The sequence below is a fragment of the Lonchura striata genome, chromosome 3, assembly GCF_050655825.1.
Source record: "Lonchura striata isolate lonStrDom1 chromosome 3, ASM5065582v1, whole genome shotgun sequence".
Classification (NCBI taxonomy): Eukaryota; Metazoa; Chordata; class Aves; order Passeriformes; family Estrildidae; genus Lonchura; species Lonchura striata.
The window spans coordinates 59262108-59284957 of record NC_140705.1 but is presented as its reverse complement, the minus strand read 5'-3'; the positions used below and the strand labels follow the sequence as shown (position 1 = coordinate 59284957).

The 22850-nt window shown below is 38.2% G+C and overlaps 1 protein-coding gene across 2 annotated transcripts in view; it reads left to right on the top strand.

The window, feature by feature from the left end:
• Window positions 1-4471: 4471 nt before the first annotated feature.
• Window positions 4472-22850, top strand: part of NOX3 (NADPH oxidase 3) — a 39164-nt gene continuing 20785 nt past the window's right edge. Inside the window, exons 1-7 of one of the 2 annotated variants that reach the window (XM_021532112.3) lie at window positions 4472-4631; window positions 5301-5396; window positions 5599-5709; window positions 7497-7581; window positions 15908-16053; window positions 19083-19264; window positions 22000-22129. In XM_021532112.3, coding sequence (XP_021387787.2) covers window positions 4587-4631; window positions 5301-5396; window positions 5599-5709; window positions 7497-7581; window positions 15908-16053; window positions 19083-19264; window positions 22000-22129 — 795 coding nt within the window. In that variant the 5' untranslated portion in view covers window positions 4472-4586. The remainder of the gene's footprint in view (window positions 4632-5300; window positions 5397-5598; window positions 5710-7496; window positions 7582-15907; window positions 16054-19082; window positions 19265-21999; window positions 22130-22850) is intronic. The other variant, XM_085576636.1, reaches the window with a different exon arrangement.

The window sequence follows — 22850 nt, the reverse complement described above, 5'->3', positions numbered from 1 at the left end:
TCAAAACAGTTTCCAGATAGATTTGGTCCATCACCTTCCTTGGGAGTGAGCTGAGCTGAGGCTGACCACTTCAGGTTGCCAGATGCTCTTTCTCACGGGAGCAAGTGACACTTGCTCTCTTCCAGCCCTTAGGGGCTCACCCAGCAGCTTTGACTTTTCTGAGATGATGGAGAGTGTTCTCAGCTCCTGACTGTATTCCATTAGGTTCTGAAGCCTTGCATATGCCCTGTTGGCTCAAATGTTCCCTAACTTGATTCTCCACCAAAAGTATACCTTCTGTACTCTAGACTTTCCAGCTTGCCTCAGGGCCCTGGAATAACTGAAAGTCAGTTTTACCAGTAAAAACTAAGGTGAAAAAGGGTCTGAGATCCTCAGCTTTGCTGTGTCCTTTCTCACCAGGTCTCATCCTTAATCTGACCAACACTGGAGAGCATTGGGAGGATTAGATATGTGCAGTAATATAAAGGAATTGGTTGTGTGCTGATGTAAAACCTGAACAACCCTTTTATACCCATATGGAGCCTCTCAATAATTTCTCCATTGGTGGTGCCCTGGTTCTAGGGGAGGTAAATCATGGATGCTATGCATCCCTTTTTCCTCCTTCTCCTTGTTCTTTCCTTTTTTCAACTGTTTTCACAGTATGCTGCCTACAAAATAGCTAAGAGGAAAATTCTTCTGAGTAACCTGTGGACACATCTATTTGTACAAGATTTCAGCTGCTTTGAAGGATTGTTTCCTGTTATTAAGGTGTAAAACAGCTCTTGTGGGAAAACTAGAATTTTGCACATGTAATTAGGAAGGTATGATAGTTTATTTCTGGTGATGCACAGCCAAGAGCTGGGAGATTTTGGCACTTAATGAAACAAACACCTTTTGAACATCTGAAATTGCTCCTGAATATATTTTGATTACAGTGTGAACATGGCAATAAAGGAGTCCCTTGAGAGAGAAAATATATGGATTCATATATTAATATTTTTTGTCTGGGAACTGGTTATCTCCCAAGACAGAACTGCTATGTTTCTCATTGATTAACCTTTTAATTGGCTTGAGGAAAGAACCAGAGTCTTAAAACAGGGTGCTGAGCCCTGTTTTAGGCAGAAACAATAGTTGTTCCCACACCGGTCAGTGACAAACTCTCTTTTAGTTTCCAACATGATTTTGACCCCAGACCCTTTCCATTTTTGCCATGCTATTGATTCCTGCTCTTGACTCTGCAGGCATCCCCAGCATACACTGTGATTCCGGATGCTGGCACTGCCCATCAGGTGAAATATCCCTAATATAAGTACCAGGTCTGCTAACAGAGGGACAGGAGCTGCTTTATTGCACTGGTTTATGGAGTTCAAGAGGAGCTGGATCTACAACCAGAACTCTTTTCTTCTTCTTTTTAATGGAATTATGAAACTTTGTTCTGCTTTTCTGGATAAAAACAGAAGTTTTTCTCTGAATTTTTTGCCTTGTGACAAATGACTGAGTTTGTGGATATAGTCAATACTTCAATATCCCTGCTAATTCTACCAGCTGTATCACAAGTGTTTTGGTAACTGCATTTTTTTGTTGTTGTTGCTCAAGCCCATGTTTAGGGCCAAGATATTTAATATTTTATTCAAAAATAAAGACACTGTTACTGACAAAAAGCTGTAAATGGGAAGCCAGATGCCCTTGAAGTCTCAGTACTGTTCCCCAGACTGCACACTCTCTATTTTTTACTTTCATAAATTTTAGAACGTTCTGATAATTTTTGAATCTCTGGCACTGACAAGGCTGGAATTACATTAGTCTTTCAGAGCTTTAGGGATTTTATGAATGTTCACAAACTGCAAAACAGTTCCCCCATCCATAATATGAGTGCAGTTTATAAAAGAAAAAAAATCCATTAACATTAACGAGGCAGTTAAATATAAAAAATAAAGCCTCACTATGAGAAAATCTCTAAAAATTATATAACTGGTTTTTAATGCTACTAGTCACTCAGCCACTGTTTATGGCATTTCAGTTTTCTTTTGTAAAGCTAGAATCAGAGCACTATAGAAAAGATGTACTTTGACCTCTGTTCCCTCAAAGTTGTCTTCATAGGGAAAAAGAAACAAACAAACAAAACCCCAAAAAACCCCACGCACAAAAACCCCAAACAAAACAAAAGGAAAGGGTTTGATCTCTAATTATCTTCAGCAGTTTCTCTATTCACAAAAGTGAATGTTTTATCCAATATAATGCTCACCGGCTTCATTCATCAAAGACAAATCTGCCTTTCACTTCTTGAATATTTTTGGGAAATATTAAGCCAAGATAATGTAAAATTAGAGAACACAGACATGCCACCACTTTGTACAGACTAATACAAAGCATATCCTCTGATACAGTCAGCAATTAAATGGCTTCAGCTGGTCTGCAAACTTACAGCACTCTGAGTCTCAGGATCACTTGTTTACCTGTATCCATCCATGTAAGTAGCAGAGTGAAGCTCACAAAGTTCAGGTTACTAACAAAGTCAAGCACAGAGGAAAACTATGAAAGGGCTAGGGCAGAGTTCAGAGATGACTGAAATAATTTTGCCTTTGAGAAACAAGGCAGGCATATCTAATAATAAAAATAGGATAGCCTAGCAAAATGAAATATGTATGGGTATGTGTGTGCAGTTTCATGCTAATAATTAGTCTTGCAAAGGGTAAGCACAGTTCAAAGTACTTTGAAAAAATTACTAACAATCTCAGATAGAGGTTGCTGTCAAATAGAATAGAACTAACAGTGATTGAGGTCTGTAGCAGTAATTGATACAAACATTGACATTAATGCTGAGATACTTACATGGAACAATTCAGCACTTCATAAACCTCTTTCCATGCAAAAACTGACCTTTTAAGCTAATAACAGAATTGCTTGTCTCTTGCATGGGAACTTGGCATGGCCAGCACTTCTTTCTACCCAACTGTTGGAATGAATGCCTTTTAATAATTTTTCTGTCTTTTTTAGGACAGTTGTAGCTCATAATGATAAAACAATAACAAAATGGAATACCATTACATTTTTAATCAATAAAATGTCTTTTCCTGAGTCTTGTCTGAATAGTTTGTGCTAGAAATTTTCCGAGATCACTGCAAATCAGTATAATAAAATGTTGTTGACCAGTTCCTTTGTACAAAACGAAGTAATAAAGAGCTTTTCTGTTAAATTTATATTTTTATTGTGAGATGCCATACTCAAGACCACACACATTACCATTATATATGAGAAAAAGTATAGTTGTTTCAACAGACAAAAGTTAAAGTGCAGTTGATTCATTGGCTCCTTTAAGAGGACTGGCATCTGGAGCACATGCACTTCAAAGTCAAATGCTGTACTGAGATGTGCTGCTTTGAAGTACAGCTGCTGATCCAGACAAATTTTGGAGCCTAAACCAGCATATGAATCTGCTGTACTCTGAAAAAAAATCTATTTCAGATGCCAGTTTTAACTCAGTTTAGAAAATTGCTGTCTGGATCGGCTGAACTTCAAAGCCGAACATCGCAGTGCTGCATTTCCCTTTGAAGTGCAGCTAATCCAGATAGTGGATTTTCTCTCCCTCCTATTTTTTTAAGTAGTTAAAATTGGCATCTGACCTTACTAGTATTTCTCCTTACCATCTGCACATTCTTCTTCCCTTCTCCCTTATTTCCTCATCTTTTGACCCCTGAAAAACACAGCAAGATTCACTAGCTTGTTATCCCCTGCACTACCAAATCACTATAAAGGGGGTGGTTGTGGGGACAGCCTATATCGAGTTACATAATGGACAGCAGCCAATTATTGCACGTGGCTTGTCATGAAGTTTGTTAAATAATACTTAATTGCACCATCCAAGAAAAATAAAGCTCAAAGCAAATCCCTCATAAATGCTTGCATTGAAAGCATTTGTAACAACAGACTCATGATTCTGCTAACCCATATAAACAGCCATTAGCACTGGTTTAAAAAGTAGCTGAGCTTGATAGCATTTCAACTTTCAGAAATTTTCGGTTACTTTGTCACAGAAAGGTCTCCTTCACAGTCAAGTCAGGAAAGCCTTAAGGAAAATATGTTACTAGAGAAAAAACGAGATTACTACAAGCAGAATTTGCACAGCTTCTGGCAAGGGGGAACCAAGGGTAAATGCGGTGCCCTCACCAGGACACACTCATATTATACACACATCAGGGATAGTGCCATTTGCTACTGAATTAAAAGACAAACCATGAAGAACTGTTGCACCCTGTTCAAAAGACAAAAACAAAGAAAAAAACCCCACCCAAACACATGCTAGTACAAGAGGACAATTTAATGACAGCATCTTTCATTTGCTGAGAAATAACTCTGGAGAGAAAAAGAACTGGAAAATGACCAGCATTTTATTTGCACAGATCATGAGACATGTCACTCAGGTGATCTGTTCTTGTCAGGCAGTCTTTAATTAGAAAATTCCTAGAAAGAACTCATGCTCCTACTAGGTGCTTATTAAAAACTAAAGACAAAAGGATCAGTAGAAAAGCCCAAGGAATGGACAGAGAACTCAGGTTACACTGAAAGGCAAGAGTCATCTACTGCTTACATAGAGAGAGACACTCAGGATGGGATGCTGGATTTTCAATGAAAAACTCTCAGTGCTGTTATTAGTGAGTATTTTTAGCACTAAAAATTCTAATTGGATATATATAAATATTTTAAGCTTGTTTAAAAGACATTTTATGGTTTGCTTACAGTAATACTCCCAAGCTTAATGTAAAACTTGCTATAAAATATTCAGCAGCCTTTTTATAACTAGTCTTAAAAACAATCTAAAGTCTTGGTGTTTTAATTTTAATTATTTTTAAGTCAATGTACTTTAATCTTCAGATAAAGGGAGCAGGGGTTTACAATTATAATTGAAATTATATTCTGGTATATTTTCAGATGGATTGGTGAATTGTATATGTGAAGCAGAGAAAGGAATTTCCTTAGCTCTTAATTCCCACCATTTCTGTTATTTTTTAATTTTAGTGTTTATTTCCTTTTTAGAGACCAGGTTAAGGCCTGTGATTAAAAGCAAGTTTACTATGACACAGTAAAAATCATTTATATAATTTACTCAAGATCTGGGGGGTAGGACTGTAACCCTGAATTTGCTAAAATACAGCTTCATTCCAGCAAGTACTTTTGATTTCTATCGTCTGTGATCAAGAACTGCATTGCATACTGATTTTGAAACATCTCTCAGATTCTCTCAAAACTATAACCATAGCCAGTTTTATATGTACTTAGAAATACTGTAAATGTCACTAATCTTTAGCCTCTCTGCTTCATAGCTGGTGTGGCTGGGACTGAACTTCTATTTGTTTATTGATACCTTCCACTGGTATGAAGATGACAATGCTTACATTTATACACGGATTATGCTGGGAGTAAGTATGAGTTTGATGGTTAAAGGGCTTCACAAGAAGAATGTATTCATAGTCTAATTTTATTTACATCCTTCATAAAACTTTTGATGCTTCAAAAGTAATTTTCCCATATAAGAACATTATATTTATATAGTATTTTCTTTATTTTGCTCTTCTTATACCAAGCTTGTAATTTAATTTCTTTATGCTGTTATATGTACAGTCAACCCTGGCTTGGGCAAGAGCTTCTGCAACGTGCCTTAATTTTAACTGCATGCTAATCCTGTTACCAGTTTGTAGAAACCTTATTTCATTCTTAAGAGGAGCAAGCATTGTAAGTACCATTTCTCAAATAGCCATATTATTCTCTCTTTTTTATTTCTGTTGTTCAGCAGTATTATCCATATCAAACATTTTCCAAGGAATTTTAATTTTTGATAGAGAAGCCTGTACACTATTGCCTAGTTATTACCATTTAAATTGTCAGTATTCATGACTGAAGAGAAACAAATGACTTATTTAACACAGTGCTCTAAATGCAACACTGATTTTGGCAGCTGCTGCATAGCATGGTGTCATGAAGAGAAAAGTGAGAAGCCACAAAAAAGGGACATAATAATGCCACTTGGCCAAATGGGGAAAATTCATATCCATCATACGCATTCTCTGTAGATGCAAAGTGAAAATCAGAGAAATAAAATGTTCAGCTAGATAAAAATGTTCTAAGGATAACAATAAACATGTTTAAACTCTTCGGTCTGAGTGGCCACCATTCAGGTCTTCATTTGAGGTAAATGCATTTTTGCAACAGGCATTCACAGTAACCTTGGAATGACACATAGGAAGTACTTAAGGTTTTAGCTCTATCAAATATAAATTCAACTTGCATTGAATTATTAGAGTCAGAGGAATCCCAATGCCATATGTTTAGGTAAAAAAATCACTGATCACTTCATGATACCAGGAACAACAGGAATTTAAAAATGGTAATATACAGTTATTTTATAGTAAGATACTTCTTATTTCAGTTCTGCCGTTTTTTGTTTCTGTGATTTTTAGGCTTAGATGCTGAGCAGTCTTTAGGCTGGGAATCAACACTTATATAATTGCTTGAGTTCAAGAGTTGAACATTTACCAAAAAAAAGGAGAAAAGGTGTCCTAGCCTTCTGAACCAGTTTATGAATCAGCACAGGATATATGCATGCCCACTTAGATGCTGAATAAAAGCTCCGAGAACTGGAACTCTTCTCACAGATAATATTTGGCTATTCTGAGCAATATTCTGCTCTTGAGGAGCATGGTACAGAGCAACTTGACTGCTTCAGGATGGCCAGCACCAGGCTGGATCCAGTGCCTCTCCAAGGAGGTGTGGTGTTTTGACATCACACACTGTGGTGCTCCAGATTTTTTGAATACTCATTAGCTGGGGAACAGCGTGGATACATGCCAGGATCTTTGGCGTGGTGCCATGCCAGGTCATGTGAGCAATCCAGACACCCACACCACCGCTCGGAGACTGCGTTCTGTCCATGAGCGCTGTCTGGGTTCCAGCAGAGCGTGTTACTTTTGGCTCAGTGCAGCCAGCCCCTGGCCCCAGGCTGGCTCCGCACTGGGGCACGCAGCCAGCTGTGAGCACACCAGTGCCGAGCCCTTCCAATAATGGGGGCACGGCTCAGTAACACATCAGCGTGCAGCCACCTGAGGTCTAGACAGCCTCCCCCTCCTGGGGTGTGCATTTTCTGAAAGCAGAGAGAATGTTTTCATTGCAAGCTGGCTTTGCCAGCACTTCAGCTCTGTTATGCTAAGCTCACAAAGCAGTGGTGGCCCAGCCTTATACCTGCAAATGAGTTAATGTCAACTCAGATAAACCACTCACAAATCATAGCTAAGTGTAGCAGAGCTTTATCAAACCCTTTTCTGAGCCTCTATATAGGATGAATAGCTTGAGAAACCCTGGAGTGCCACTCAGGAAAGTTAATTGAGTCCTAAAACTAACCCTAAACTTCCACTGAATTCCTTCAGCATTCCATTTTCAAATGTACTGAACTCTTCTCTTCTCCAAAATGTGAGATGTAAACATCAATAGGAATGATATAAAACAAGTTCTGCTTTTTCACCAAGTACTGTGGAGGAGCATTGAGGAGACAGCTTGACAAAAACATCACATTTCACAAGATGGTTGCCTATGGAATAGCGTTAAATGCAAGTAAGAGTTTTTTCATTTTTTTTTTCTTCTTTGCCTTTGAACTGCTTTGAATTTCATAGTGATTCTGCCTAATGCTGTAATCTCCATCAGCTCTGAGATGTGATATTTTAGTGCAATCATTTGTTGACTACAGCTTTAAATGTGTGTAGGAGTCCCATCTGATTAACCATTTGTAATCTTTTTTGCTTGAGAAGAGTTTGACTGTTAAGAAAATAAACTTTCAATCTGAATAGTAAACACCAGTTGCCATTTAGTTAATCTGAACAAATTGTATGCCCTTAAAATTTAGTGTAAGTAACTTTCATTGAGTCCCTGAGGGTAGATGTTTGGGGAGATGACATAGCATTACTGTCTGATTCTATAAGGAATTATGCTTATAAGTCACACCACAAATCTGCCCACCCATACATCTTCACTAAATTTTCAACCAGGTAATAAATTTAATCTGAATTTGAGAGAGGCAGGTGTCTCAAAAACAAAGGATTTCTAGATAATTTTTTTTAGTAGGTGACTGATCCAGTAAAATAATGGCCTCTTTGAGGGGAAAACAACAACCTGAGATCAAAATTTATCTATTTTGTTGCTCCTAGTGACTCGCTGAGGTGCTTGTTCACCTGGCTGGGAAAAAGACATGGCACCTTCCTGTTCTCTAAGTAGTAAAAGGACCTGGAGAAATCTGTAGGAATTCAGAGGACATGAGGGGAACAGGAGACAGCTTGAGAAAAAAGGACGTACAACAACAAAAGCCAGTGTGAAGGACATGAGCACACAGAGATGGAGATATCTGTGGTAGATGTAGATAGATAGATAGATGATAGATAGATAGATAGATAGATAGATAGATAGATAGATAGATAGATAGATAGATAGATAGATAGTTCTGTTAAAAAATGGGAAGGAGACAGAGGAATTAATCAGGGCTTTTGCAAGCATGAGACACTGCAGGGTAACTGTTCCCCCCCCCCAGGTTCTCAGGGTGGATTCTGGTCCCAATATCTTTTTCAGCCTGAGTGAGGGAGCTGCTTTTGTGTGTCTAGGCTGTTAATGACCTCATGCTGTGAGACAAGAATTTGAAGTCAGGATTGCCAACAGGAACCAATAGCTAAAGTTTGTCTTCTGTATGTCGTGTTAAAGAATTCCAAGGGGAAGGCTACAGGATATATACATTCATCTTGCAGTGTATTCTGATGAATTACTTTTCTGTCATGTCCACTCATTCATCAGAGTTCAGTTTCACTACAGAACAGATTCCTAGAGAGTGCAACATTGCTTCTTTAATTAATAAATCAACCCAGGAATATAAATTGAACAACTTTTCTTGGTGTATAATAGGTCATGTTCCAAAGAGAAATAAAAGCTTCAGAGTCAAACCTTTTATGTTTTTGGTTTTCACATTAATATTAAAATGCTTGCTAGTGCATTAATGTGGACAGTTTGGGAAGTGCAAGTCTATCAGAAAAGTGATTACTTTAATGGTTTCACTAATTTCAAGAAAAAGACACAGAATCCAATGTGAAATGACAGAAAGCATGATCATATAATTCTCATTTAAATCACTCTATAGGGAGAAATCAAAGTTTCATTTTTGGGTTGTTATTTAGGTTGTTTTTTGTTTTTTCTAAAATATAAAATGCAATAATAGTTGATGAGATTTTGAGAAAGAAAACAGAACACAAGGAAGTCTAATAAACAATGCAAGACAACCTATGAATTCCTGCTTCCTTAACAGTCAAGTGGGAAACATTTATCATATTTGGAAAAACACTACATCACTGAATAGCATTAGACTTGCGTAAAGAATGGCCAGAAACTCAATTTCCTGAAATTCAATTTTAAGTTCATAGAAAAATAAAGTCTACAGAACACATTGTGACAGAAAAGCAGCATTTCAGAGTGGTACCCACATGTACACTGAATCCTTTTCAATAAAATCTAACAGTGTTAAAATGATGTGTAAATAGATGCCATTTTCCTCTCAACTGACACATTATTTATCCTAGTACTAGCTATATTGCCTTTTATTACACAAAAACATAGTCAACTCCTATTAGTCTATTGCAATTTAGTAATTCTCAGTTAAACGGATGTTCAACCCTGTATGATCAATAGACTAAATGTGGTAGCAAGAAGTTAAACCAATTTGAAGATCAGATCAGTAAGCTTAGCCTTACAATATAAAATTGTAAACTCCTTTATTATTAAAGCAACATGTATTCATCTTGGCTTGCCAGGTGGTGTTATTCCAGCATATTTATTTAATAGTGTGCTAAAAATAGTCAGTGTAACATTGGTATTTTCTGCCTTCTTACAGGCAGCTAGCTCAGCTGAGGTGTGCCTGGCCTTGGAAAGAGTACATCTGTACCTTTAATTTTTCATCATCTCTAATACAAATTCAAGAGCAGGCTTTAATTGGTCAGGTCATAAAGGAATATAATTAGAGACTGGTGGAAGAGGGAAGTTGGAAGAAAGAGAGAGGGTAAACAACGCTATCTATAATCAAAGGCATCATTGAAAATTCAGTAAAGGGAATTCTGCTTAGTTTGGCTTCCTGCATTCTGCATGCCTGTCTGTGATAAGAGCTGTCTGGAAGTTATTCAGCCACTAATAAATCTTCCTTATAGACCCGTAACTCTGCTAGAAGAAAATCAGAGTTTCATGCATTCTCAGTTTGATCAGTGCAAATAATTCTGTGCTTTGTACTGGAAAGAGACTTTTCAGTTGAAACACAGTGGCCTGAAACTTAAAGACACCACAAGAGATAGTAATAATATTTTCTACAACACCTACTTCTTACTGTTTTTACCCTCTCAAAAAATCGTACAATCGTACAAAAAATAATCGTACATTTTCTGAAGTGGGGAGTGTTGGGGGCATTTTCCTTTATTTACTTTGATATGTTTGGCTTACCTTAAAGAATAAATTACTTGCATTACTTTGGTGTTAGCAGAAAGGTCATATGGATATTTTTCTCCATCAATCTTTGAATTATGATATGAATAAAGTTTAACAATTAAGGGAAAACAGGGGAAGGACAGCAAGGTTGTTTGGAGTTAGGCTGTTTGAAATGGTGATTTCTCCTCCTTAAAAATTACAGCAATGTGTTCTTCTTTAAAAACATGCAAAGTGCAGAAAGAAGCATAGTGATGCCAGGCGTGCTTGGCTTCTGACACTGAAAAACATATAGCTAAAATTACTAGGAAACTTTTCCATTTTCAACAACTTTTTGGTAAACTATGTGAATGGCTTTGGTGACCTAGGCCACATTTTTGTGTAAATTACTAAGTTTTCAGGGGAGCAGATGCCTATCTTCAAAAGAGGACTAGCTGATACCTCAGTGTTGTACTTCCAGAAATTACAGAAATTCAAACTTCTATTAAATATCTTTTTTTTGTTTTTCAGTCAGTTTGTTTAAATCCAGACTTAGTGCGAGTACAAGGAAGGAAACAATGTTAAATTGAAGATTGTAGGCTTCCAGCTGAGTTAGAAAATGGTCCAAGTCATGTTCTTCTTTGATGTTTATAACCATTCTTAAAAACAAAATAAAATGCAAGCACATTTTTGGTCACTATTTTAATTTTTATACAGTCCACAAAGATATCATGAAGTTGGATTGGGGGTTCAGAATAACTAGGAATGCCACAAGACAATGGGTGGCAAAAGAACCCCAGCCTTGGTCAGGGGCAGAATTCTCCACATCTGGGTTATCTGCCTGTAAAATTGTTCTCTTTGCTATGGGCAGAAAGACCAGGATTTGACCCTTTGACTTTATCATGATAGGCTGGTTAATCAAAATGTTTAACTGCTAGCAGCAAGCTCCAATTTACTTATTATCCTGTAAAGGCATGCAGAAAAAGATAGAGTTAAATCTTGTCCTCAGATAAACACATGAAATTTCTGTTTAGTTCAATGAAAGTTGTGCATGCTTCACTGAAGGCACAATTGGCTGAATAAGAGTAGCTAAATTGACCATACTTTCAAGATAATTTAATTACATCTCTTTGTATTTAAGGATATGTACAGTAAACACCATGATCTAATAGCAACCCTTTTCCTCCCTCTCTCCTTCCAATAAAGCCTTTTATTTGATCTCAGAGGTGGACTAGATAGAACATCTCAGGGTCAAATACAAATTAATGTATGTTAAGTGCTTCAGAGGTTCCAGATGTCATTAAATCCTTCATTCTTCATAAACTCTTATAAAAAAGAGCTTTGTTTAAAAGATTGGGTGATTTATTCCATATGTTATATTTGGACATGCAGAATGAGGAAAAAATTGAACCGAAAATTCTGAGATGTAGTCCCTTAAACTTTGCCCTCATGGTTAACTCAGATAAGTGGTGCAGAGGAAAGAACTACCAACTGTGGTAAGCTCAGATTTCAGAAATCTGCATATGTAATTTTGGAATTAGTAAATTCTATACACTGCAGATGCAAAGACCTTCAGAAAATGCACTTTAGGGATGTAAAATATTTTAGTTAATGGCAATGTGTTCGGTGCCAGAATTTTTATTCTGCTACAACTATTATACATTAAATGAACCACACTGAAAATGGAATTATATCTTTGCATTACTCTTACCATCGAGCTATAATTCATTTTTAGATTGCATCATTTTTTGCTAGCAGCACAAAAAAACCCCATCAGAAGTATTAATCTAATAACACTCCAGGCAATATCTAAGATCATGGGAGACTCAGGTAAACCAACATATTCAGTATATCATTAGTTTGACTGTGGTATTTTTTAATTTATCATTATTCTCTGTACATTAACATCTCCCACATAATAGCTTACTGAAAATAAAAACAACAACAAACAACAACTCTCGCCTTGCTCATTCTGGAAGTCTTCTACACTTGTAATATACTCTACCCATCAGATGAAAGCTGGAGAGAATGCCACCCAGAAGGGAAGGTGTGGTGGATCCCAAAGTATCTATTATGATATTTCCATTGACAGAAACGCAGGGAAACAGAACAATGTGCAGATAGAAAAGACAGTGTCCTCTGATAGCCTGCAGAAAAACCTTACTAGGCTAGGTTGCCAGAACTGAATCTCTTCTTCCAGGAGAAAGTTGCAACATGAGAACTCCTCATCAACTATAGTTTCAAGACCTCCTTGAGAAACTATATCCATTCAACCAATTTTTCTTCTGTCCAAGAGTAGAAATGCTCTGTTAGGAAATGTGGAACTCTGTCTGGAGAAAACTAGCACCTCATTTCACTCTCAACACTCAGCATTTACCAGATAGCATTAGATCTCCTGTCTCTGCTGACACGACTAGAACTTGTGCAAATCATGTAGAATCCTGCACTTTGTGGAAAGTTCAAGATTTTGAAGCTTTCTAAACAACAGAAATGTCATCATTTCATGTGAATATCTTATAGTCTGCAGTATCACTTTAAAAAAAATCTATTGTTTTGAAGGTTAAAGAAGAAAGTGCCTTTTGCTATGAACACAGATTCAAACTTCCACAATTAGTCAGTGTCACAATTCTAAATGAGCAAAGATAATCCAAAACCTGCAGCTGACAGACTGCAAGCAAGCTCTGGTAAAACAGCACTGTGGATCCTAACTGTGTGAAACTCTCTTGGTCCGTAGGCTATGGGGACTATTACATCATACCAGGGTTATAAAGAGCATCCTGTAGGTATAGAGGGCAAGAGGCCCAAGTTACAGTAATCATTCATAGATGCCAAAATAAAACTACTTAGTAGAAGTCCACTTAGAGGCTCATTGCAAGGGTTTTCCATCCTTTGAAAGTTTTCTTTCCTCTTTCCCTTAGCTCTTACCAGCCAATGTGCAGCATGTAACTCCACAACTTACCAAAGACAGAAATCTGTTACCCCACACTCCTGTCCTACGAGTGAGCTCTTTCAGATGTCAAAGAAATCAGGTCCTCATCAAGCAGCGACTTGGTTCCCTTCCAGCTGGATCAGATAACATGCTTACTAGGCCAATACATCTGTTCTGAAAGAAGCCCCTTGTAGGAACAGTTCCCCCTTCCCACTCAGCACTTAAACGTGCTGTTACACTTAAATATATAAACAGTGTTTGTATACTGTTTATGCATCAGTTGTACACTGGGGAACAGATTGCCACAGCCCCCACACAGCTGCCACCTAAACCATCCAGCTCAGCGCTTGGGCTCTTGTGTTTTGGCAGTCTAAATCCACACATCTCATTTGCTGCTTGTGGTCCAATGTCACCTTCCTTCCAGTGCTCCCAGAACTGCTGGAGTGCTGGGAGCACACTCTCATGCACAGGCTTCAGGAAGCATCCTTCACCTGATGCTGGCAAGGCTGCTTCACATGCAGCACCTAACCCATAACAACACGTGCAGGACATGCCAGGCCACTGAGTCCAGTACCCTCTGCTGCTCTCAGTCATGTCATGCACACCGTTTCATAAAATGACCAACCTTTGGCTGAAAGCTGCTTAGCTTGCTTGATCCCATTATCCCATTTATCAAAAGGTTATTTTAGAGTCTCATTCCTTTGATGGCTTGAATCTGTCTTCTAATTTCCAGGCTCATTTTATCTCTCTGCAGTTCATATCCATTTGGATTCGGTCTCCATCCTGCTGAAACTATTCCAGCTTGTATAAATAATTTATTATTCATTGGGCCAAAGATTCAGGAGAAATGGGAGGTTGATTTTGCAGTTTGGGTGCTCAGGATATTCACTTGGGATGCCTATGTCAATAAATATTGGATTATTTTTATTAAGGGCTTCATCAAGAGACAGCTCAAAAGAGAATAATAACCAGTCAACCCAGTGACTACGCCATGTGATTTGGTTTAAAGCCTTTCTTTAAATTTAATGTAACAAGGATTTTTAAATAGGTCTTTCATCTCCCAGTGAATATCTAAGCATGAGGCAATGAGGTATCAAGAAGTGGCGGGGGGAGTCCCTAAGTTAAGATTATATTTTGAATGAAGTGCATCCTGACAATCAACCAACCACAGTACATCTACTGCTCTAGCAGGATCACCTCAGAAGTACAGAGAGATAATAGCCTCTCTCCAGCGTAGACACATGGAGAGAGACTATTTCTGTATTTTACCTTCTCGCAATGGCTGCTTTAAGCATTTCCATGACTAGCATCTTACTTTAACTCAAGCTCCCATGGACACAAGCTGTCCCCTGGTGCTGAAGAGGAGCTGGACTCCAGCATGTGGAGTGAGTGAGCTCACTAAGTGGTTTGGCACATAAATGACCAGCAATACCAAGGTCCTTTGGGAGGGGAGGGTAAGAGATTTTTTGAGAATATTTTTCAGGGAAGATCATATTTGGTTTACTACAGATACTACCTTTTAGAATGTTTTTTAAATGGTCAGGGACAGAAACAGATAACCACTGAAGGAGAGATGATAACATGAAGCTAATTATAAAAACTAGAAATAGCTGTGCTGTAAACATATAATTATCTTTCATTGTCATTTTTTCATCCTTTGGCATTTAGTATCTTGCATTAATTACAAGTTGCATGTAGTGGTTTGAGAGTCTCTCATATTGAAAAATGAAACTCTGCACCTAGCTTGATTACAACTTTATCTATGTAAGCCAACAATAAAACAAAGTCCTTCCTTTTCCACTCTTGAAATTATAATCTTTCCACCCAAGAAAATAGTTATAGGGGATTTTTTACTTCAATCTAAGGCATTTTTCTCAACTGACCATTTCATATACCTTTTGGGAGCAGGCCAGAAGTAGAGGCCTACTAGAGATATATGATACTACAGACAAATCAGATCTAACACTGCGATTTGCTCTTCTCCCTTTAAATCATAGTTCTCATGGATTCCCCAGGCCCCACCTGCATGAAGTAATGCTACAGCTACTTGTTAATAGGGGACAGATTTTGAAAGCATCTCTAGTGTAAGTTGAAAACTGGTCCATGCCTAAACCAGTCAATTTAGTGTCCTGTGTAGCAAGGCCATAGTACAGACTACTATATTAATTAAAAATAGGAATTTTTATGAGTTTACCTAATTTTGAACAATTTAAAGTCACAGGCATACACTTTTATATCAACTCTCAAGAGATCCTCCTTTGATGACATTGGAGACTGCAGGGCATTTGACTGTAAAGCTGGGAGGTGAGCCTGGTGCTGTTCCTATCCTCTCCACTGTGAAGCAGTCGCTTCATATTAGACATGCAGTTGATAAAATTCTCTTTTTATTGTCAGCTTAATTCATGCAAAACTCTCAATTTATGCCTGAGCTTTTCAAATAGTTCACAGTGTGCATAATGAAGTTCCTTCTGGCACTGTGGGCACATACAAGTGTGCCTGTAATTTCACAACACTCTTTCTCTCCTGCAGCCATCCATATTGTTGCCCACTCCATCAACATTGAGCGGTATCATTCCAGCCAGTCAAAAGAAGCTGGCGAGTTACGGAATAAACTTTCTGGTCTTGGCAAGAGTCCAAATGAAAGCTACTTGAACCCAATCAGGACCTATGAAACAGTAAGATGTCACTTTTTAGGTTTCCTCATCTAAAAAGCTTTCCTCTGTGGATTCTATTGTCGGTAAAACTATATTTCAAAGCCTTTTAACCAGAGCGAGAAGGTGCTGCCAAAGGTTAACTTCAATTTCAGCTGAAATAACTTACTCAGAGCTGCAATTTTCAGGTTACTAAGCTCAAAGAAATATCTATAGTATTTTAATTAGTTTGTCAGGAGACAGCTGGTGGGGGGAGGATAAAGTGTTGTGAAGAGCAGGCAATTAAATAAACCTGCAAAGAATTAAAAAAAAACCCCAAAACTAAACTATCAATACATGGAACAAGCACAACTTCTTTTCAGAAAGAAAAATAACCAAACAGCTATAGCATTTCACAATATTTCTTTTGCATTTGCGATTTGTCTCTCCCCATGGTGGTGCAGCACCTTCCTGGTCTGGGGGCTGACTCTGCCTTGTTATGTGTCGAGTGTGGCTGCTCAGGGAAGAGCACCTTCAAAACCATCCAGGGTGTTGCTGCACACAGGAAGCAGTGTAGGGGGAATCTAGAGGTGCTTTGTGCTCTTCAGAGTCTAGCAGAGCTACAGGATCCTCAACCTATAAATGGTTCTGCTTGTTTTGGGGAAGAGAGTGACTGTGCCCCCTGTCCTTATTCTTGGATAACCCACAACAGCATTATAAGCTCTCCCTTATAATATTCACAACATAAAAAAAAGCTGAGAATGCAGAGAACGCGTGCAAACCATGCAAAGGTGAATCAGTTATTTTCCCGTATTCCATTACAGCACACATCACATTTATGTTAGATGCTTCCTTGTGCATCCTGTTTCACAGTTACAAATTACAGGGCTGAAATGGCCCCAGTGAGACTCCCACACATATTGTTCTGCTCACCACACAGTCGGCATGAAATAAGGACTGCCTGAGCACCATGGATTGGTGTCCTTTTGAACAGTGATGTTTTCCACTGAAACAAGAAACCAAGTGAGAAGATGGTTAGACAACCATTGATAGGATTCAACAGGGCTTTTAAGCTGCAAGGCTTGTCCTGATTTTGCTTATTTCTTTTCCACTTTAGATAGCATTTGAAAACAATTTCAAATTTTAAGACAATCAAGCAAATTTTTTCAGTCAATGTTATGAATGCAAAAGTCTTCATGTTAGCATTGACAAAGAGTCAGGTTTATCAGAACAGGACAGCAAGCCAAGGTCTCAGCTTTCCAGTCTTTCAGAACACCCAGTGACCACTTCCATTGCTTTGCCATGAGGTACTCCCCAGGAGCAGAACAAAACTCCCAGCTCTGAACAGGAACTTACCATCATTCAGTAAGCATTTTTTTTTCCCACTAAGCATTCCCATAATGATATAATTGTAAGGTAGGCCTCTAATTAGCATTAAGATCCTACATACCCTTGAGGAAGAAGGTTAGGATATTTTGAGATTCTTAGATTTCTCACAGCAGTACACTCCACAATTACCTTTCAATTTGCAGCCTAGATTTTACTCTAACCTCTAATATTTATATTTCTTTTACTGCTCACTTGTGTCTCAGTAGCTAAATTCAGAATTAATAAATTATGAAGGGAAGCAAACAAAAGATTGTTTCTAACTTCAGAGGAGAAAGTTCTTAGATCAACAATTCAGGCTTTATTTCAGTTTCATCCAACTGCCATTGAAGCCATGTACTGTCTTTGACATTTTGCCTTTTCTCATCTCAATATCCAAACTAGCCATTGTAGTGGAAATGTTCAAAATATCACCTAGATCAATCCTGTTAATATGTAATAGGATCTGAACACGCTCTTCAAGGTGCCCATTTGAAAATGTACTGTGTGCTGTCAAGTGTGAGCATTTGAAAGAATGATTTTACTGTAAAAAGTGACTGTAAAAATGGCATTGTGGAATTTTATCACCTCCAGGATTTCCATATCAAATGAGTGCACTTTACAAATACAATAGAGGGTTGTGTTTTTTTTCTCCTAGTGTAATAAGCTGCAGAACCAAATGAGGATCCAGAAGATGTGCTGAGCTCTTCATTCCTGTGCATCACCACTGGGAAAACAGATATACATGCTTTGTAGGCCAAATAGGGACTTCATTTACACTCTGATGGCATACTTAGCTTGATTCTCATCTTGTGTATGAGATTTTTACTGCTGTTCTTCACGATTTACACTTTATAACTGCAAGCAACATCTGACAGTTGTGTTCAAAATACATATTCACTCTCACTTCAGTTTATTTTGGTGGGTTTAGACAGATATACCAGACCTGTGATGACATCTGCTCATGAACAAGAAGGAACATGTTCCAGCCCAGCATATTAATGTTTCTTCATTCACAAGTATAAAAATGTTAATATAAATATGAATTTTTAAAAATAAACCTAAGTATTATGCAGTGTATCTACAAATAAATGTAAGGAACAGCTAAACAAGATGTATTTTTAAGTAAATGAGAGTATACCACATTTGTGTACCATTTCTGGGCTGCTACAGCCTCACAAATTTTGAAGTAAAGTAAGCACAAAAGAGTTCCACACCTCTACAGTTGCAGGTGTCTTAGCACCTCACATTATCACTTCACAAAAATAAGCTGTTTTCTAGTCCTGTTTTCTTTATTAGACTTCTAGGTTTAATCTTCTAATTTCTCTAATAATTTTTGTTTATTTGTGACACACTTTCATTAAGTGTGCAAGTAAGTAAAATTGATCAAAGTACAAATGAGACTGTCTAATTTCTTCCTTTCAATTCCTGAAACAAGTAAGTGGCAGCAAATATTTAAATACCTGTTTGGAATAAACCCAAGAAGAAATGAAGCAGAGGGATGTCTTTCAATATGGTTCTTTGGTAAAATGAAGGATTGCCTTGCCTCCATATCTTGTTCTGTTTTTTTTCCTATGCTGAAGATTTTGTCTTCATGTGTAATAGCAGCAACAGTAACAATAATAAAAGTAACAGAAATAGTAATAAAAATAACAGTTATAACACCAATGACTACTACTACCAATACTAATAATGTATTCTTATTCTAGAGCACAATAGGACAATTACTAACCACAATAGCTGGAATAACTGGAGTTGTGATAACGGTGGCTTTAATTCTGATCATGACTTCGTCCACTGAGCTCATCAGAAGGTCATGCTATGAGGTTTTCTGGTACACCCACCACCTCTTTGTGGTTTTCTTCACTGGTTTAATAATCCATGGTATGGGGTAAGTACCTGTGTAAACTACATGGCGTATATGTACACAGTTCAAGATGAAACACCATCTAAATCTACAATCCCATGCTTTTCTACTAACAAACTGCTGGGATCTTTGGTGAGATTACAAAATGAAACCTTTCTGAAATTAAAATACATCACTTTTCTGAGGAATGAAAGCATTCTTCAGTTTATTCACCGACTTTTCTACCATCTTACAAGCTGTACCTTATCAATGAATGAACTTTCATGCTTGGGAACTGGGAACATTGCAGATCAGGAATCAAAACTTTGTAGGTTCAAATTAGTAAGGGATAGACCTTATGCTCATAGTTCTTGTAATGCATTTTGCAAGAGACCTTGTAGAAGCTTGAGAAGCTTTCAGCATGTCATCTACCCTAAAGTAGGTGTCTCTGTGGCCATTCTCCTCTGCCTCTATAAATGTAAAGTGATTTTGACATTTCACTGGAAGGACCAGAACCCCAAATTTCCTCACCATACAGACATATTTTGTAGTAGTGCTAGGTGCTGTACTACAAACCACGTTTAAATGATTACAGTAACAAACAAGTCAGGCTTATGACTAGCCCAGCCAGATGACTTTTATGGACAGAGATGACTGCCTGGTTGCTGTTTGTCTCCCTGTTTCTCAGCACAAAAGAAAGGTCTGTACTCTTAGTAGAGGACTCTGGTTCTTACAGTGAGGGACAGATGCACGGGACCTTCCCTGAGAAGCTCAGGGACTGATAAGTCCTCTGTCAATGCAGAGTGAGAGGAGCAAGGTGCTTAGAGCTGAAAACATTTCTGTCTTCTGTTTCTAGGTCCACTGGCATCATCTGCTTCTCTCTGGTGTGCTATCCTCCACTTCCTTCTCTCATTTCTGTGCGATAGTGTTCATATTAATCTACATTCACATTTTAATTCAGGGAGTGCAGTTTTGATGTAAATCTCATGGTCTTACTCACTCCCTGGACTTGGCTCATACCATGGTACAGTCCCTGAGCTGCATAACCCAGTGTTTGGGGTGGAAATACATTGACAGGAATGCATTGCTGTGTTCCAAGAGCTAACAAGTAATCCATTCATAGGACCAAGCCAGATCTACTTCTAAGCCATAGGTAGCCTTAAGTCATGTCCTGTGAAGGGCCCTCAACAAAGACTGCTTTGCTCCATAGATCTTTTCCTGCTGGCTAGCTTGTGTGAACATGGCTGCTAGCTGTACAAAGGCAGTCATTTTGTGTTCACAGAATCACAGAATAGCTTGTGTTGTAAAGAACATTAATGACCATCTAGTTCCAGCCCCCCTGCCATGGGAAGGGACACTTCCCACTAGACCAGGTTGCTAAAATCCCTATCAGCCTATCCTTGTGATCATAATAGACTTTTTATGTCTATTTCATGAAATATTGAGATGTTATTGCCCACTACTAAAGTATGTACAGACCATGATTCTTTGACAGTGGCTTCCTAGCTCACACAGCCATGTGCCTGCTCTCTGGAGATACATGGATGCTTCATCATGAGGCAGGGAACTGGCCAGCACAATGGTTTGTGGTGTGTTACTTTCCCTACCTCTTTCCTTGTGGTTTGAGAGTTGCCATATCCAGTTTGGCTTTGAGTGTTCCTGAAGTTGGCCCAATTAATTAGTCCCATTTTACAAAGGCAGAGCTGCAAGCAAATGCTATAGACTTTGTCCTGGCCTGATTAAAATGCCCCCACTCTCTCTCTGGCAAAACTTTTAGAATCTCACTTCAAATAATTATAATGAACCCTTTAAAACGTTCAGCTTTCTAAACCATCTCTGGCTAACCAGCTGACCAGCACTACTCAGCCAGAGACTGCCCTAGAACTGAGACACTAGCTGAAGAGCCCTATCAATACCTTCAATGAGCATTCTGCTCACTGCAGGCTGGGACTGCACTGCAACAGAGGTTCCTCCTGTCCCAGAACATCCCCTGCTAATGAGAAAGAGTCAAAACCCAAGGCTTCATCCCCCTTTCACTTCTTCTTCCCAGGTGGCTGAACAAACCTCACTCAAAACTAACTTATTTTCATTCTGTCTGAACAGGCAGCAGAGGCAGCCTAAGTTTGGAAGGGAAAATTTAGAGAAAAAATATGAAACAAACAGAGTTTCCCCATAAAAATCTTCCTTCTCTGCCCATAGTCAACACTAGGAGAAATGCATTTAAACTTAACAGTCAGGATTGAGATATTTTTTTTTAAATTCACATTATTAACATTCTCAGAAGTAAGGAAGGTAGACTTCAGAATATTTAGACAGTATACATCTAATTACACTCCTCCAATTTTATTCAGAACATTTAAAAAATACATTTAGAAAGCAATAGAAGAAGAAGGTCTGTCACTATCAAATTTTGTCACCTTCCTAAACACTACCAGATGCTCAAATACAGAGGAGGTCAAAGAGACTACTCCAAAGAACCTGGAAATCAAATATTGCCACATACAGTAAAATGTACATTTTCTATGCAAGAGTTCTCTCCATTTCTGCTGTGCTGATGGACACCAATACTACAGTGCACTTCTTGCCTTTGGTCAAAAATTCACTGAAAAACTAAAGGAAAGATAATTTGAACAGGAGAGCAGAACAGGTTTGAAATGAAATTGCCAGTTCTCAAACTTTCATTTATCTCAGAACTGGCATTTGATTACTACTGCAAAACCTAGAGAAACACAGAACGCTTGGAAAGAAGCATATCATCGATGAACATTTTTTGTTTTAAGTCAGCTTGTCCGAGGTCAGACACACCAGAGTCTGCTGCTTCACAATGTCACCTACTGCAAAGATCACTACTGGGAATGGGAGAACGCCACTCAGTGCCCTTTGCCAGAGTTTTCTGGCAACAAACCTGTGGTAAGAGTGATCTTTGTCTTCTGCTTTTAACTTACTGTCCTTTCTTAGGAGGTCAAATGTCTTAGAGAGCAGGGGGCTGGAGCCTGTGCCAGTAACTGGCACTTACTGTCATGTTTGGAGAGTAGTTTCACATTCCTGTTCCAGGATCTCTCGCTGTGTATTATGATAGTGCTCCCAAGCTCCTCTGTAATCAGTACTGACACACACAGGTGAAGAGTTTTGTATATAATTTTGGTATAATTAACAGCAATTTTTATTTCTGGAGGATGCTTTAGTTATAAAACACTAACTAACACTCTTTTTGAAGGGTTTGAATGTCAAAATTGTACTCTCTCTGATCTGCTGTATGCATTTTTTTTATAATTCAATATCACTAATATCCTTGATGTGCTCATTGCACAAAGATAGCCTCTAAGTGAAAATATTATGAGGGCAGAGATACAGAAAATCTCTAGCTCTAAAGCTAGGGATGCAAATTAATATTATTATTTTAACTGAGAGTACTTTAGTATGAGTAGTTTAGATACCAAGGGAGAATAAGGTGCAGAGAAAATCATGTCCTTGCTTGGGGGCACATGTTTCATACTGTCCAGTCATGATGTCTCAAGTTAGGTAAAAAGGAGAGAATTTGAAACAATGAATTATGAAAGGGAAAGGCGAAAGGCAAGAAAAATGTCCCACGGAAGGGTGATTTTGCTAGAACAAGATTGCAAATCCACAG